This window comes from Ahaetulla prasina, chromosome 8, assembly GCF_028640845.1.
Source record: "Ahaetulla prasina isolate Xishuangbanna chromosome 8, ASM2864084v1, whole genome shotgun sequence".
Classification (NCBI taxonomy): Eukaryota; Metazoa; Chordata; class Lepidosauria; order Squamata; family Colubridae; genus Ahaetulla; species Ahaetulla prasina.
The window spans coordinates 67,209,021-67,226,205 of NC_080546.1; the positions used below are offsets into that span (position 1 = coordinate 67,209,021).

The 17,185-nt window shown below is 38.6% G+C and overlaps 2 protein-coding genes across 2 annotated transcripts in view; both read right to left on the bottom strand.

Moving 5' to 3' along the window:
• Positions 1–13,288, bottom strand: part of OTOP1 (otopetrin 1) — a 251,640-nt gene extending 238,352 nt beyond the window's left edge. The window contains exon 1 of the mRNA XM_058191991.1: positions 13,152–13,288. The gene's annotated coding sequence lies outside the window, so the exon portion shown is untranslated. The remainder of the gene's footprint in view (positions 1–13,151) is intronic.
• Positions 13,289–14,240: 952 nt separating this feature from the next.
• TMEM128 (transmembrane protein 128) overlaps positions 14,241–17,185 on the bottom strand; it is a 68,893-nt gene continuing 65,948 nt past the window's right edge. Inside the window, exons 4-5 of the mRNA XM_058191993.1 lie at positions 16,226–16,334; positions 14,241–14,631 (exon numbers count right to left, since the gene is read on the bottom strand). Coding sequence (XP_058047976.1) covers positions 16,235–16,334 — 100 coding nt within the window. The 3' untranslated portion in view covers positions 14,241–14,631; positions 16,226–16,234. The remainder of the gene's footprint in view (positions 14,632–16,225; positions 16,335–17,185) is intronic.

Here is a 17,185-nt window from a genome sequence, read left to right on the forward strand (position 1 = left end):
AGAAATAGTGGAGGCAATTAAACAACTAAAAATGGGGAAAACCCCTGGTACAGATGGTCTTACAGCAACTTATTATAAAAAAACACAGGATGAAATATTAGGCCCACTTAAAGAATTATTTAATCAGATACAATTAGGAGTGGGAATACCCCCGTCATGGAAAACATCTTTTATTTCACTGATACCAAAAGAGGAGCAAGATTGCTCTAAACCCGGTAACTACAGGCCGATTTCACTTTTAAATAATGATTAATATTATTAATATGATAGCAAATAGATTGTTAGTTTTACAACAAAGAATTCATACTGATCAATCTGGTTTTATAAAAGGGAGGCAGATGAGGAATAATGTTAGACAGATTATTAATATATTGGAATATTTGGAAAAGAAGAGTACTTCAGCAGCACTTATTTTTTTGGATGCGGAGAAGGCCTTTGATCGATTGCATTGGGATTTTTTATTTAAATTAATAGAGAAAATGCAATTTGGAGATTGTTTTGTTAGAATAATCAAAGCGATTTATGGAGAGCAAACAGCACAGATTATAATAAATGGTAGTTTGACAGAAGTTATTAAGATTGCGAAAGGAACAAGACAGGGATGTCCCTTATCACCATTATTGTTTGTTTTGACTCTGGAACCATTATTAGATAAAATACGAGAATTAACGAAAATAGAGGGAATTAAGATTAGACAATATGAGTATAAAGTTAGAGCTTTTGCAGATGATGTAGTGGTTACTTTAACAAATCCTATAAATTCAAGGAGATTTTGTTGGAAGTAATTGATAAATATGGAAAGGTATCAGGATTTAAAATAAATCAGAATAAAACAAAAGTGATAATTAAAAATATGTCTATACAACAGAAACAAAAACTAGAGGAAATGACAGGATTTGAGGTAGTAAAAAGGTTAAATACTTAGGGTTTATATTAGCTCATCGAACAAGAAACTTTATAAGAATAATTATGACTTGCTATGGCAAAAGTTCAGAATGATATGAGTGTTTGGAAAAATTGCAGTTATCGCTATTGGGAAGGATTGCGGCTATTAAAATGAATGTGTTACCTAGATTTTGTTTCTGTTCCAGATGATACCAATAATTAAAAGGATAAAAATTTGGAAGATTGGCAGATTGGGATTAACAAATTTATATGGCAGGGTAAAAGCGAGGGTTAAAATGAAAATAATATAGGACTCACGGGAAAGAGGTGGTTTAAGAATGCCTAACTTTAAACTATATTATGAAGCAGTAACCCTTTCAGTAATAAGTGACTGGTTTAACTTAACAGAGGAAAGAATTTTGAATATAGAAGGTTATGACTTATTATATGGATGGCATGCGTATTTATTTTATGAAAAAAGTGGATAGGGCTTTTAAGAATCATGTGTTGAGAAGTGCTTTTGCGGGTCTGGAAAAATATTCCTATAAATTAGATTACAAGATTCCTATCGAGCCCTAGACATGCAATAGAGAATATAAATATAGAACAGAAACAGGAAATGATTACTTATAAAGAACTTTTGTATGCTGAAGGAGGTAGATTGCAATTAAAATCATTACAGGTATTAAATGAAGAAGGGAGGAATTATACTTGGTTTCAATATGGGCAAATAAGTGCTAGATGGAAAGAAGATCAAAAAATTGGTATAATGCAAAGGGAGGAAAATTTAATAAAGCAAATTAGAAATCAGACCCAGGAGCATATAAAGAGATTGTATAATGTGTTGCTTGAAATAGATTCGGAAAAGGATTTGGTAAAGGATTGTATGATAAAATGGGCACAGAATATTCAGGAACCAATAATGTTGGAAACATGGGAGAAAATTTGGGTTAGAAATGTTAAGTTTACACAAGCACAGAATTTAAGGAAAATTTTTATAAGATGTTTTATAGATGGCACTTAGATCCCAAAAATTATCATGTATGTATCCTAATATCCAAGCGAAATGTTGGAGGTGTGATTGATGACGCTACATATTTTCATATTTGGCGGACTTGCAAGAAAATTAAGGTCTTTTGGATAAGAATTTGGTGGATTATTCAAAATGTACTGAAGAAGAAGATAAAGTTCCTGCCACAATTTTTCCTTTTGGGAATTATAACGGATTGTACAGGGATTGAGACTAAATTGATTCTGAATTTAATAACAGCAGCAAGACTGTTGATTGGACAATACTGGAAGAAAGAAGAGATACCTACAATAGAAGAATGGATACTGAAAGTTATTAATTTGGCTGAGATGGCTAAAATCTCAGCTTTTTTAAAAGACAATACGCAGGAAAGATATTTAATTGAATGGAAAAAATGGATTGATTATCTACAAAACAGATATCAGATTAAGAAATATCAGATTGCCTTTGAATAATTAGAAAGTTATTTTATGTAATGGGGAGGGGGTTGGGAGATGAAAAGCTTTGGATGTGGTTATTTGGATTGGAAGGGAAAATTTTATTCTATGTTTGGTTTATGTATAATAATACCTTGTGATTGACCTGGGAAGCCAGGGGAGGAGGGGAAGGGGTTTTTGGGAGGGGGGGAAAAAGGGGGAAAAATGTTTTTGTTTTTTAAAACTCTTTCAATTAAAAAAAAAAAAAGAATCTTACTCATAGCCAGAAAGAGGAATTGGAAGAGAAATTGGGAATTCAGATAGCAAAGAAAGTGAAGTATCTTGGAATCTGGCTGATGGCCAAATGCTCAGAGAACAATTATAATAAATTATTACTACAAATACAAAAAGATCTGCATAATTGGCCAAAGTTACAACTATCACTAATTGGAAGAATTGCCACAATCAAAATGAACATATTACCGAAAATTTTATTCCTCTTCCAAACAGTACCAATCAAATTAGGAAGGAAATTCTTTGAAGAATTAAACAATAATATCAAAATTTATTTGGTTAGGGAAGAAGTCCCAAATAAAACTCCTACAAGACGGTAGAAACAAGGGAGACTTTGGACTCCCTGATTGGGAACTGTACTACCATGCAGCAGCCGTGACATGGCTAAAAGATTGGATTAATCTAAAAAACAAAAGGATAGAGGGCCATGACCTGCAACTCGGCTGGCGTGCGTTCATTTGGGAAGGGAAAAACAAATCACACTCATACTTCCAGAGACATCAAGTAAGGGATGCCCTGCTATACGTTTGGGAGAAAATTAAGAAAAACCATTATATTAAAATTCCACTTTGGCTATCAAAGATAGAGGCAATGATTTATCCCAATGTTATTGTTGTTGTAAGTTGCGAAGTCATGTCTGACCCATCGCGACCCCATGGACAATGTTCCTCCAGGCCTTCCTATCCTCTACCATCCTCTGGAGTCCATTTAAGCTCACGTCTACTGTTCAGTGACTCCATCCAGCCACTTCATTCTCTGTTGTTCCATTCTTCTTTTGCCCTCAATCTTTCCCAGCATTAGGCTCCAGTGAGTCCTTCCTTCTCATTAGGTGGCCAAAGTATTTCAGTTTCATCTTCAGGATCTGGCCTTCTAAAGAGCAGTCAGGGTTGATCTCCTCTAGGACTAACCGGTTTGGTTGCCTTGCAGTCCAAGGGACTCACAGGAGTCTTCTCCAACACCATAGTTTAAAGGCCTCAATTCTTTAGCACTCAGCTTTTCTTATGGTCCAACAGCCATACATTGCAACTGGAAAAACCATAGCCTTGACTATACACACTTGTTGGCAGGGTGATGTCTCTGTTTTTTAGTATGCTATCTAGATTTGCCATAGTTTTCCTTCCCAGGAGCAAGTGTCTTTTAATTTCTTGGTTGCAGTACCTATCTGCGGTGACCTTGGAGCCCAGGAAAATAAAATCTGTCACTACCTCTATTTCTTCCCCATCTATCTGCCAGGAATTGAGAGGGCCGGATGCCATGATCTTAGTTTTCTTAATGTTGAGTTTCAAGCCAACTTTTGCACTCTCCTCCTTCACCCGCATTTTTAGTTCTTCTTCGCTTTCTGCCATTAGAGTGGTATCATCTGCATATCTGAGGTTGTTGATATTTCTCCTGGCAATCTTAATTCAACTTTTGATTCATCCAGCCCCACTTTTCTTATGATGTGCTCTGCATATAAGTTAAATAGGCAGGGCGACAGTATACAGCCTTGCCGGACTCCTTTACTAATTTTGAACCAATCAGTGGTCCTTGACCCACATACAGGTTTCTCAAGAGTCAAATAAGATGGTCTGGTAAACCCATCTCTTTAAGAAATTGCCACAATTTGTTGTGATCCACACAATCAAAGGCTTTAGTATAGTCAATGAAGCAGATGTTTTTCTGGAACTCCCTAGCTTTCTCCATGATCCAGCGTATGTTGGCAATTTGATCTCTAGTTCCTCTGCCTCTTCGAAATCCTGCCTGTACTTCTGGTAGTTCTTGATCCACATACTGCTGGAGTCTAACTTGTAGGATTTTAAGCATAACCTTACTACCATGTGAAATGAGTCCTTGCATAATACGTTCCCTTCATATCTCCAATTTTCTTGAAGAGATCTCTGGTCCTCCCTATTCTATTGTTTTCTTCTATTTCTTTGCACTGTTCATTTAAGACTGTATTCTTATCTCTTCTAGCTATTCTCTGGAATTCTGCATTCAACTGGGTGTATCTTTCTTTTTCTCCCTTGCCTTTCGCTTCCCTTCTTTCCTCAGCTATTTGCAAAGCTTCCTCAGACAGCCATTTTGGTTTCTTGCATTTCTTTTAGTTGGTACCTCTTGTACAATGTTTCGAACCTCCATCCACAGTTCTTCAGGCACTCTTATCAGATATAATTCCTTAAATCTATTTGTCACCTCTACTGTATATTCATCAGGGTTATGATTTAGTTCATACCTGAGTGGCCTGGGGCTTTTCCCTACTTTCTTCAATTTAAGCCTAAATTTTGCAAGGAGAAGCTCATGATCTGAGCCACAGTCAGCTCCTGGTCTTTTTTTTACTGACTGTACAGAGCTTCTCCATTTTTGGCTGCAGAGCACATAGTCAATCTGATTTCTGTGTTGACCATCTGGTGATGTCCATGTGTAGAGTTGTCTCTTGGGTTGTTGGAAAAGTGTTTGCTATAACCATCATATTATCTTGACAGAATTCAATCAGCCAATGCCCTGCTTCATTTTGTACTCCAAGGCCAAACTTGCCTGTTATTCTGGTTATCTTTTGGCTTCCTACTTTAGCATTTCAATCCCCCATGATGATAAGGACATCATTTTTTGGTGTCAATTCTATAAGGTGCTGTAGGGCTTCATAGAACCGGTCAATTTCATCCTCTTCAGCACCAGTGGTTGGGGCATAGACTTGGACTACTGTGATATTGAATGGTTTGTCTTGGATTCGAACTGAGATCATTCTGTCATTTTGGGGATTGTATCCCAGTATTGCTTTTCCTACTCTTTTATTGATTATGAAGGCTACTCCATTTCTTCTGAGGGATTCTTGCCCACAGTAGTATACTTGATGGTCATCTGAATTAAATTCTCCCATTCCTGTCCATTTCAGTTCACTGATTCTAAGATGTTGATGTTCAGTCTTGTCATCTCTTGTTTGACCACGTCCAACTTACCTTAATTCATGGATCTTACTTTCCAGGTTCCTATGGAGAAAAAATCTTTACAGCATCGAACTTTCCTTTCACCACCAGATACATCCACAGCTGACCGTCCTTTCGGCTTTGGCCCAGTCGCTTCACTCTTTCTGGTGCTACTAGTATTAGCCCTCTGCTCTTCCCCAGTGGCATATTGGACACCTTCCAGCCTGAGGGGCTCATCTTCCGGCGTCATAACTTTTTTCCTTTTTGTACTGTCCATGGGGTTTTCATGGCAAAGATACTGGAGTGGGTTGCCATTTCCTTCTCCAGTGGATCATGTTTTGTCAGAACTCTCTGCTATGACCTGTCCATCTTGGGTGTCCCTGCACGGCATAGCTCATAGATTCACTGAGCTATGCAAGCCCCTTCGCCACGACAAGGCAGTAATCCATGAAGGGGTATCCCAGTGTACTAGATCTAAATAAGATAGTAAGATACAAGGAGATATTGGATGAGCAAGGGGAACTAAAGTCTAATCAAGAGCTAAAATCTCAAGGAATAGAGATAGATTGGTGGCTATATCTTCAGATTTGGACAAGACAATTTGGACAAGACAAAAAAGAACAATTTGGCTTCTACAAAGAAGAGCAAGAATTAGATAAAATATTACAGGGAAAGGAGGAGAAAATGATAACCAAAGCACATAATTATTTTCTAAAATATAAAATGGAGAAACAATTAAGGAAACCATGATAATCTGGGTTAAAAATTTTGGTTATAGTGTTGAATTAGATCACTGGAAAAAATGAGAGATTAATTATAAATTAACTGGCAACAGCCTACAAAGAAAATTGTACAAAATGTTCTATTGTTGGCATTTGATTGGTGAGATTGGCCAAAATGTTTCTGATTAGGTCGGCGGAATGTTGGAGATGTAACCATAAACAAGGAACTTACTTCCATATGTGGTGGACTTGCCCTAAGGCTAGGAAATATTGGGTCAAAATAAAGCAATGGTTAGAAGAAATCATGAAACAAAAAATAGAGCTGAAACCGGAATTATTTCTATTGGGCATAATAAGAGAAAATCTCTGTAAAAAAATCCAATGTATTATAATCCATGTAATAACCGCAGCGAGAATGACTTTTGCTCAAAATTGGAAATAAGATAACACTCCTTTTGATATAAACATAATAAAAAAGGTATTTGATTGCGCAGAGATGGATAGGTTAACTATGGAACTAAAAGATAGAGAAGAAATGGAATACAATAAGATTGAAATTTATGGTACAATTGGCTAGAAAATAGAGGTAAAGTTTTTACATAAAGACCACCTAAGAGTCATATTAAACTAGGAAACATAATATATATCTGTAAATATCGCTACAATTTAAACATAAAAGGCATTATGTATGTACATAAATAATTATAGTATAATTAAATTTTTAAATAATTATATAATATATAGAATGGTAATCTCTAAAATTGAAAACTATGTATAGATGAATGATACCGAGACTGAACATTGTAAAGTGTAGAAATGTGGTGTAAACATTGAAATATGTCTAATAAAGAGTATTTAAAAAATACATTAAAAATTTGTTTTGTTTCGGCCATGAAAATCTTGCACGGCTTTGTCTACACTTTTTAAGACTTATCTTCAGTTGCCTCTTGTAACATGCTGTTAAACAGAATAACAGAGCTGGAATGGATCTTAGAGGTCTTCTAGTCCAATCCCCTGCTCAGGCAGGAAACCCTATAGCATTTCAGACAAATGCTTGTCCAATCTTTTAAAAAACCAGTGTTGGAGAAGGAAGGAAGGAAGGAAGGAAGGAAGGAAGGAAGGAAGGAAGGAAGGAAGGAAGGAAGGAGGGAAGGATAGCAGAATAATAGAGTTGGAAGGGACCTTGGAGATCTTCTAGTCCAACCCCCTGCTAAGGCAGAAAACCCTATATCATTTCAGCCAAAAGCTCTTGAAGCTACGGAAGAAATTTCCCATACGTGAGGCTGTCCCCACAATGGATTTTTCCTCCTGGGACCCGGGTCTACTCTGTTGCTGCCGCTAGCGCCACCTATTGGCAGTTGGATCAGCCTCGTGGAATACCACCAATCAGCTATTCCAAATGGCAGGGATTGCCACCGCCTGTTGCTGCCACCGTCCCTGAATGGTGGTGGCAATTCCCACCGCCTGGAACAGCTGATTGGCAGTATTCCAGGAGGCTCATCCAACCGCCGATAGAACGTGGTGGTAAAAGTGGCAAACAGCGGCAGCAATAGGCGGTGGGGGCAACAGGCCATTTGCCACTGCCTGTCACTGCCGCCATACCAACCCCCTCCTCCCCCCGCTGTGGCCCGGTCTGTGATGCAATATTCTCTCCATAAGACGCACATACATTTCCACCCACTTTTGGGGGACAAAAGAGTGCATCTTATGGAATGAAAAATATAATATATTGAAGACTATTCTCAATTATTGTTTCCACAAACATAAACGTTTTTATAACTAAAGTAACTACTACAAGTGTTTTTACATTTAATCTTGACATCTCAAGATAATGCTGCAGAAGACTTCAAACAGGAAACAATACTGAGCTCAAAAGAGAACTTTACTTGGAATAAGGCAGGTTCCTAAAGCTTGATCCTGACTAGTCAGACCTGTTTTCAAGGTGAACCACAAAATAGGAGAAAGGTGATATTGACAGGAATAAAAGAGAGAATGATAAAAAAATTGTACAGCTAATTATTGAGCGTTAAATTAGAAGAACAAGTCAAAGAAACAATGAGAGCATGGGCGAAAAACTGGTCATACGATAGAGCTAGACAAATGGCATTAACTATGGGATAGGAATAACAAATTAACATTCTCAACTGCATACAAGGAAAATTTATATAAGATGTTTTACAGATGGCACTTAGCACCAGAAAGACTGGCCAAAATGTTTAAAGATAAATCAACTAAATGTTGGAAATGCGAACAGACACCGGGGTCGTATTATCATGTGGACATGTGGGGAAGCAAAAAGATACTGGGCAAAAATTTGTATGTGGCTGGAGATGACGACGCAACAACATAAATTTAAAACTGGAATTATTCCTGTTGGGGATTTTACCGGGAATTTATAGTAAAGAAACTGTATATTTGATTATTTATGTAAAACCGCAGCTAGAATTGTATTTGCATAAAATTGGAAAAGCAAAGAGATCCCTATAGATGAAAAAGTTATTAAGAAAATATTAGAATGTGCAGAAATGAATATGAACTTACAATTCAAGAAAAAGAAGAATCAAATTATTATAATATATGGGAGTTTAATGCTTTAACAGATTAAGAGTTGGAAGGGACCTTATAGGTCATCTAGTCTAACCCCGCACTCAAGCAGAAGACCCTACACCATTCCTGACAAATGGCAGTCCAATCTTTTCTTGAAAGTCTCAAGTGATGAAGCTCCCACAACTCGTTATTTTATCAATGGTTAGAGAATAAATATGAAAGCAATGTATTGTAAAAATAGATAAGTAAAGAAGAGAAATGTTAGGTTTATGTTATTTTATCAGTATTATTATTATTTAGTATTAATATAAGAATAAATGTAAGAAATGAATATGATGGTAAGTTTAATTGTTAAGACACAAAGAATGTTATACTCAGATGACACACTGTTTAACATAAGATAGAATGCTTGTATTAAAAGAAAAATTTAAAAAATGTATATATATAAAAAAAAAGAATAGGAGAGAGGTGGAATTTTAAGTACACTAAATCCCAACAGCTAAAGGTGTCATATACTAAATATACTAAGTATTAAAATGATTTTGTTACACATACTCTACCAGTTTGTTTGCTGTTTAATAAAGGAAACTCTTTTTGTTCTTTCCATGAAATAAATTGCAATAAAACACCTCATTAAATAACAGCTCCATTTAAAAAAAAATTCAGTTAGATGTCAAAGGCATGCAAACAATTTTACTTATAAATTGCTTTTCCTTCCAAGTGGAGCCTGCCACCATTTAAATTTGTATCACATTTTCAAGCGTTCAAAGTATTTCATATTCATGTGTGTATGTGTGTGTGTAAATATATATATATATATATATATATATATATATATATATATATATATATATATATATATATATATATATATATATATATATATATATATATATATATATATGGGTTTTCTCCGTGTAAAATTGGAAGTGTCTTGGCGGCGTTTCCCAATTTTACACGGGAGAAACCCAACAACCAAAGACCTATATACAAACACCGTGAAAACCTCAGAAAACAAAAATATATATATATATATATATATATATATATATATATATATATATATATATATATATATATATATATATATATATATATATATATATATACACACACACACACACACACACACACACATACAGTGGTGGGATTCAATTTTTTAACAACAGGTTCTGTGGGCGTGGCTTATTTTGGGGTGTGGCTAGCTGGTCATGTGACCAGGTGGGCGTGGCTATGGGCATAGAAACTACTCAAAAAAGTCATTTCTGACCAGTCCTCACACTTTTGACCAGTCCTCGCACTTTTGACCGGTCCTCGCACTTATGACCATCCTCACATTAATGCCCATTGCAGCATTTTTAGCACCCATGTCACTCATTTCACAACTGCTTCTCTTCACCAAGGTTACAAGATAGGGCGCAAAATGTAAAATGTGAGGACAGTCGTAGGTGTGAGGACCGGTCAAAAGTGTGAGGACAGGTCAAAAATAACTTTTTCAGCCCTCTGAGTAGTCCCTATGCACAAAATGCTGCAAACAGGCATAAATGATGACTGGTCATAAGTGTGAGGACTGGTCAAAAGTGCGAGAACCTGTCAGAAATCACTTTTTTCAGCCCTCTGGGTAGTCCTATGTGCTCTGAAAAAGTTATTTTTGACCTGTCCTTGCACTTTTGACCAGTCCTCGCACTTACGACTCTCCTCACATTTTACACACTCTATCTTGTAACCGTAGGGAGGAGAAGTTGTGAAATGAGTGACACAGTTAAGAATGCTGCAACAAGCATAAATGTGAAGATGGTCATAAATGCAAGGTCTGTTCAAAAGTGTCAGAACCTATCAGAAATCACTTTTTTCAGCCCCCTCAGTAGTCCCTATGCATATGGACCTATGGACTGAAAAAAGTGATTTCTGACAGATTCTCACACTTTTGACCAGTCATCATTTAAGTCTGTTGCAGCATTTTTAATAACCATGTCACTCATGTCACAACTGTGGTGCTTCATGTGACCGGGTGGGCGAGGCCAGGTGGTCATGTAACATAGCTTCTTTGCCCTAATGACAGTTTGCTACAATGTTCGTAAGTGTGAAAAACGGTCATAAGTCACTTTTTCAGTGCCATGCTTGTTAAACCAATTACCAGAACAAATCCATTCTCCCTCCCTCTTTCTCTCCATCTCTTTCTCCCCCTTTCTCTCTCTCTCCTTAATCTCTCCTCCTCCCTCCTTCCCTTTCTCTCCATCTTTCTCCCTTTTCTCTTCTTCATCTTTCTCTCCCTTCTATCCTTCATCTCTCTTTCTCTCCATCATTTTCTGCCCCCCTTTTTCTCTCCATTTCTTCTTTGAGAAGAAATTCACCAAAATGTTTCTTCCCATTTTATTTATTTCAATGGAATTATATATATATCCTATTCACCACTGCAACTCTGCACAACTAACAAAATATTTTTAAAGGATGTATATAAATACATATCTTGACAAACTAGAAATAAAAAATGGACATCAAGTAAGAGGAACCCACCTATGTACATTTGTGTTTCTGTCAGTTTGACAATCATTTTTACTCAGACATAAATCCAGTCAGGGTGAAGAATCTTTTGCAAAACAGTATCTTCAAATTTGAATTTCTTTCTCCCAAGCTAATTTCTCTTGCAATACTCAATTTCCTACTGGATTCAGACCAGGAAATGCAGTCCAATCCAGCAATATTCGGGTCAAAAAGGCACAAAAACATGGCTCCTGTGCAACAATTTTCTTCCACCTTATGGCCTGCACATGTTTTGGGACTCAGAGGTTTTTGTGCACACTGGTAAACTTTGGGGTAATATCCATTTCTGCACCCACCAACTTCTCTATAATGTATTTTTTTTCTTAATTGTTTGTAAATGGAAGGTGGTGATAAAGCAAAATAATGGAATAAATAATGACTTGAGTCAATATTACTCTACCTGATTATTTCACCTATTGAATCATTCTAGTTTGTCCAAAGTGGCCCAAGGCAATTCTCTGTAAAGTATTACCTCCTTAATTTAAGGGCCTTAAGGATACCTGATTGGACAACCCTTATTCAGGTGTTCTGAGTACCTTCCGCTAACAATTCTGACGACTATGGGAGTAAATATGGAGGCTATATTAGGGACCAGTCCTCCCTGAACTCGTTTCCAAGTAAAGACTCATCAGCTTATGCAATTTCAATGCGTTTCACTCCCTCCTCCTTCCTTTAAGAAATATCACTAACTAAATGATCGGGCAATTTAATCAATCATTTTGAAAATATCTTGGATTTCCTTGCGGATTCATATAGAGCGCTAAAAGAGAAAGAAACGGGAGATTTAAGCATCCTTTGGGGGGGTGGGGAAGCCTCCAGGCTCGTGGACGCCGCCAGGTTTTGCCCTGAAAAACGGCCGTCCCTCTCGATCTCCGCAGCTTCCCAGCACTTTTCAAGCGGGCGCTCCACCTCCTCCATTTCATCTGAGCCTCCTCTGCGCGTTGCAGAAAAGGTGGTCCCTTCCAAGTCCGCGGCAGCCCATCCGCCGCTTTGGGCCACCCAGCTGGCTTTCCCCCATTACATTCGAGCGCGTAGATGCTTCTAAAGAGGCTTCGCCATCTCCACTCAGCCCTAGAAGCCCGAGAGAGGGTCCAGACCCCTCAGGAAAAACTCCCCGTCCCTTCGGACAGCCTGCTGTCTGTCCTGTGGAGTCTCGAGCGCCCAGCGTCCCGCATCCTTCCCCGCTACTTTTCATCCCCCTCCTCCTCGCCCCCCCACCCGCCGTCCCATTACCGCCTACTTCTAACGCTCAGCCAATCGGGGCTCGCTGTTCCGTGTGGGCCCCTATCCTTCCTTCATCCCAAGCTGCGGTCCAGCCCAATTGTTTATTCAGCGGCTGGGCCAATAGCACGCGCCGGGCGCACACACTTGCAACAACAAACCTCGGAAGGGAAGAGGCGGAGGGGAGAAGGAGGAGTGTAGCACCGGCCCAAACGCGTGTGCAGGGTTTTCGCCGGGTCTCCACCCATGCACGCGCGTCCACCCCCCATCCCCCCGGCCCGCTTCCTGCCGTTTCGAACTTTCCTCGCCATCTATCCATCCATCCTCACCCCACCTACAACGAAAGTCCTTCCCCCACCCCACCCTTCCTGCAATGAAAAAACGGCCGCTCTCTTCCGCTCGCTGCCCTTCACTGCAAAGCCAGGAGTGTGTGGAAGGCGCAAGGTGCAGGGTGGGTGTGAGGCGACGGAGGCAGCCGAAGTGGGAGGAGGGGGAGGCGCGAGCGTAGGAGGAGGTGGGGGGGAGAGAGTGAAGTGTGAAAAGAAAAGGGGGGGGGAGGGAGAGACCGTAAGCGGATCTTCGGCCATACCTTATAAGAAGACAATCTCTGGTCCTTTTTTGGAAAAAGCGCTTTGGCCAAGCAGGCTGCACACACGTGAGCGCCACGTGACCAGCGAGGCGCTTTAATCGCTGACTAGAGAGGCTTGGATGGAGGTCTGCTTCGGTCGGTGGCCTTGTTGCCCAGCCGATCCAAGCACCACGCGGCTGCTGACAGACACCGGGTGGGGTGGGGAGGGGCGGGGTGAACTTGGAGTAACAGAATAACAGAATTGGAAGGGACCTTGCAGATCTTCTAATCCAAACCCCTGCTCAAGCAGGAGACCCTATAGCATTCCAGACTCTTCTTAAAAGCCTCCAGTCATGGAACACCCATAACTTCTGAAGGCAAGGCTGCTCTACTGGTTAATTGCTCTGTCAGGAAATTTCTTCTTATATTTCTAGGTTGCTTCTCTCCTTTGTTAGTTTCCATCATTTTTTGTTTTGCCTTCTGGTGCTTTGGAAAATATGTTGACTCCCCTCTTCTTTATGGCAGCCCCTCAAATATTGGAACACTATTATCCTTGTCCTACTTTTCACTAAACTCGACAAACTCAATTCCTGCAACCATTCTTCATATGTTTTAGCCTCCAGCCCCCTAATCATCATTGCTGCTTTTTTCTGCACTCCTTCCAGAGTCTCTACATCTTTTTTATAATATGGTGACCAAAACTGGATGCAGTATTTGAAGTCTGGTCTTGCTAACGTCTTTTTAAAGAGGTACTAATAAATACAGATAAGAAAATAGAAAAATAAGCCTTAGCGTGATTTTTATGTGTGCGCCTAATATAAGCCCTGCCCCCTCTTAAGCCCTACTTAAGAGCCTGGTGTGCTGCGCGGCTACCTTGCTGCGAGCAAACAGAAGTGGGCCTCCCATACATGGGAGGGAATAACACCCAAAAAAATAAGCCCTAGAGCTTATTTTGGGGCCCCAAAGAAAATAAGACCTGGTCTTATTTTCGGGAAAACATGGGTATGTCAAGAATCAATATGATGTAAGTATCTTGAAACGTTAAAAGCAGTTCAGAGAATATGACATGATACTTAATTTCAAAACAATATTTTAGTTCAACTGCTCAGCTCAGTGAAGATGAGATTTTAGACTGTCCAAACTTTATTACCTGCAGGTTTGATCTTCAAATCCTGCCCCCTGGCAGCCTACAAACAAATGAATGGCATTTTGTTTAAACACAGCTTTTGATTATCTTTTTTTAGAATGCAAATGGTTCAGTGAAATGGTGAAGAACAGAATGAAGAACAAAAATGAAGTTTTAAAATGAAGGAGACATAATCTCTATGTACTTCTAATTAAATCTTCCCTTCTACAATATTAAAGAAATTTGATGACGGTCTTGCTGATCCTTTATTTATTCTATCTGAAGTTGAGGTGGCAGAGAGCAGGTGTTGCCCCAAACTTCAAAATGGGGAGAATGATCCAGACCATTCACTCTTACATCAAGAGTAGAAAGAACCTAAAACAAAATATGACGGATTTCAGCCAAGAGATTATAAAAACAATGCAACAATGAAAAGAAATCAGCATGAGTTAGCATATTAAAAAAATAACCATCTCTCATTTATTCTCATCAGGTAATTCTTCCACAGATTACTATACAAATGGAACTTCCAAATCTTGAAATCACCAAGTATTTGATGAAATACTTGAGGACATTCTGATAAGCAAAGAAATACTGTCTGGACAATGTAACAGTGAAACAGAAAGTAATTTTGAAATACTCAATAAATGAAATGGTAGGAATGACAATTAGATCTGCAGAGCAGGGATGAAATGCTTCCGGTTCGGACTGGTTTGGGCGATCCAGTAGCAATGGGGGGCGGGTAGTTCAGAGAACCAGTAGCAAAAATCCCTGCCCGCCCCCCGCCCATATCCACCCAATTGCTCGGTCCCCACTTGCCTATTTGGCAGCTTACTGCTTCTTTCGGGCTCGCTCGCTTTACCTGCCGTGCTTCAGTTGCTGCGATCAATTGCATCAGCTAGCAACTCAATCTGCCTGCCTTGTCCCTTCAATTGGGTAAATAACTGGGGGGGGGCTTTAAAAAATAGTTAATTGGGGGGGCTTTTTGAGTTTTTTGTTTTTTTTAGACATAGCGATTTAAAGTTGAAGTTTTAAATTTAGCTGCTTTTATCTAAAAATATAATTTAAATAAAATAAAATAATAAAAATAAAATATTTTTGCAGCTTTCTGAGATTTGGTGTGTTTCTGTAGTGTTTCACTCTAACTACACAAACACACAAAATCTCACAAAGCTGTATGTGGCATTTTGTGTGTGTGAGTCTGTTGTGTTGTGTCGTGGTGTGTGTGTATAAAGTGTGAAAGGTGGTTTTTCAGTTTTTTGTGGCTGTGTGAGGTTCCTGCTTGTTGCAGGGGCCATTTTGGGTGAAGTGCAGCTGCTTTTACATTGCGTGTGAGTCAGTTGTGTTGTATTGTGTGTGTGTAAAGTGTGAAAGGTGGTTTTTGGACTCTCTTATTGTTTTGTGTACTTTGTTTATTATTTTTATTATTTATTGTTATTGGCCAAGCTCACCCGGTCACTTGACCACCAAGCCATGCCCACCAATTAAGCCATGCCCACAGAACCAGTAGGGAAAATTTTTAGATTTCACCCCTGCTGCAGAGGATATAAAACTGAATAGGTATGGAAAAGATGAATAGAAGATAGAAAAAGGAAGTCCGTTGCTCAGAAAACAGAAAATAGATATATGGGATATCTCTTTTTAAAAATCTCTTGAGTCAACTCAACATGCCTGGATTTCCTGATGGTGTCCTATTCAGATAGCAGTAAGGCTAAGTTCTGCTTAAGTTTTTCAAGTTCAGCTAATCATCCACCAGGAGCTTTGGTGCTGATAGTACTTCAGACTGAGTGATGCAACTGCCAAAAAGCATAACATGGTTCCACAAAAAACACCTTCCAAACCATAAAGTAACAGTTCCATTTTATTTTGCTTTGGTTAGCCTTAGAACATGTCCCAAGTCTATAATTGTATGAAAATGAAGAGATTTGGTCATTCAGAGAAACAGAGTTACGCACCCAGACAGTCTTACCTGCAAGTTCTAGCCCAAAAGGGACACAAGCATGACTATGCCCATAAACTGGATGAAGAGCACCGGAGGTGTCAGAAATGACCACACGGGCCATAAGGAAATGTTAAAACTGAGAATGAAAAAAAATCAATTTAATTTAATATTAGCAATTTTACGTGTAGTTTATCATACTTATGTTTAATCTATTACTTTAAAAGTCTCTTTCATTCCTCTTGAAACATCTTCCGGTAATCTATTCATAAATAAATATATGTTCACACTCAGAAACACAAGTATCTTTGTTTTTACTCTCACTAAGTCTCTTACCTTTTTCTCTAGATAGTATTCTAAATTTAAATAAATTCATAATTATAAAATGAACCATGATAAATACAGGTTGTCCTCACTGACCGTAATAGGGACTGGCAACTACATCATTAAAGGTTGCAGTCATCAAGTACATCACATGACTGCGATGACTTACAACATCAGTTGTCAGGATAATTAAATTAATTGCTATGGTTCGGTAAACGCATCACATGACTACAATTCATATTGCTGGCTTCCCCATTGATTTTGCTTGTGGAAACATCTCTGAAACTCTCAAATTGTGATCACTTGATCACAGGATACTGCAACTGTCATAATGCAATATGGTTTCCAAATGGCCAAATTGAGATTACATGACTGACCAAAGGGATGCTACAATGGCTACAGCTATGAAGACCCATTGTAGCTACAACTGGTACGAACAGTTGGTAAGCAAGAACTATCTGTAATTGATATATATGTGTGTGTACTCTGGAAATAGTTAACAATTCATAAACTTTGTTCTTGTGACAATATAAATGTGTAGATTAAAATGTTACTTCATTAAATACATCAAGGAATTAAGCTAGATTAGAATTTTCTGTCACTGTATGTCAAGAATGTAAGCATTTGTCATTTTGGGATGATTGCACAGGTGTTGCATTTATATTT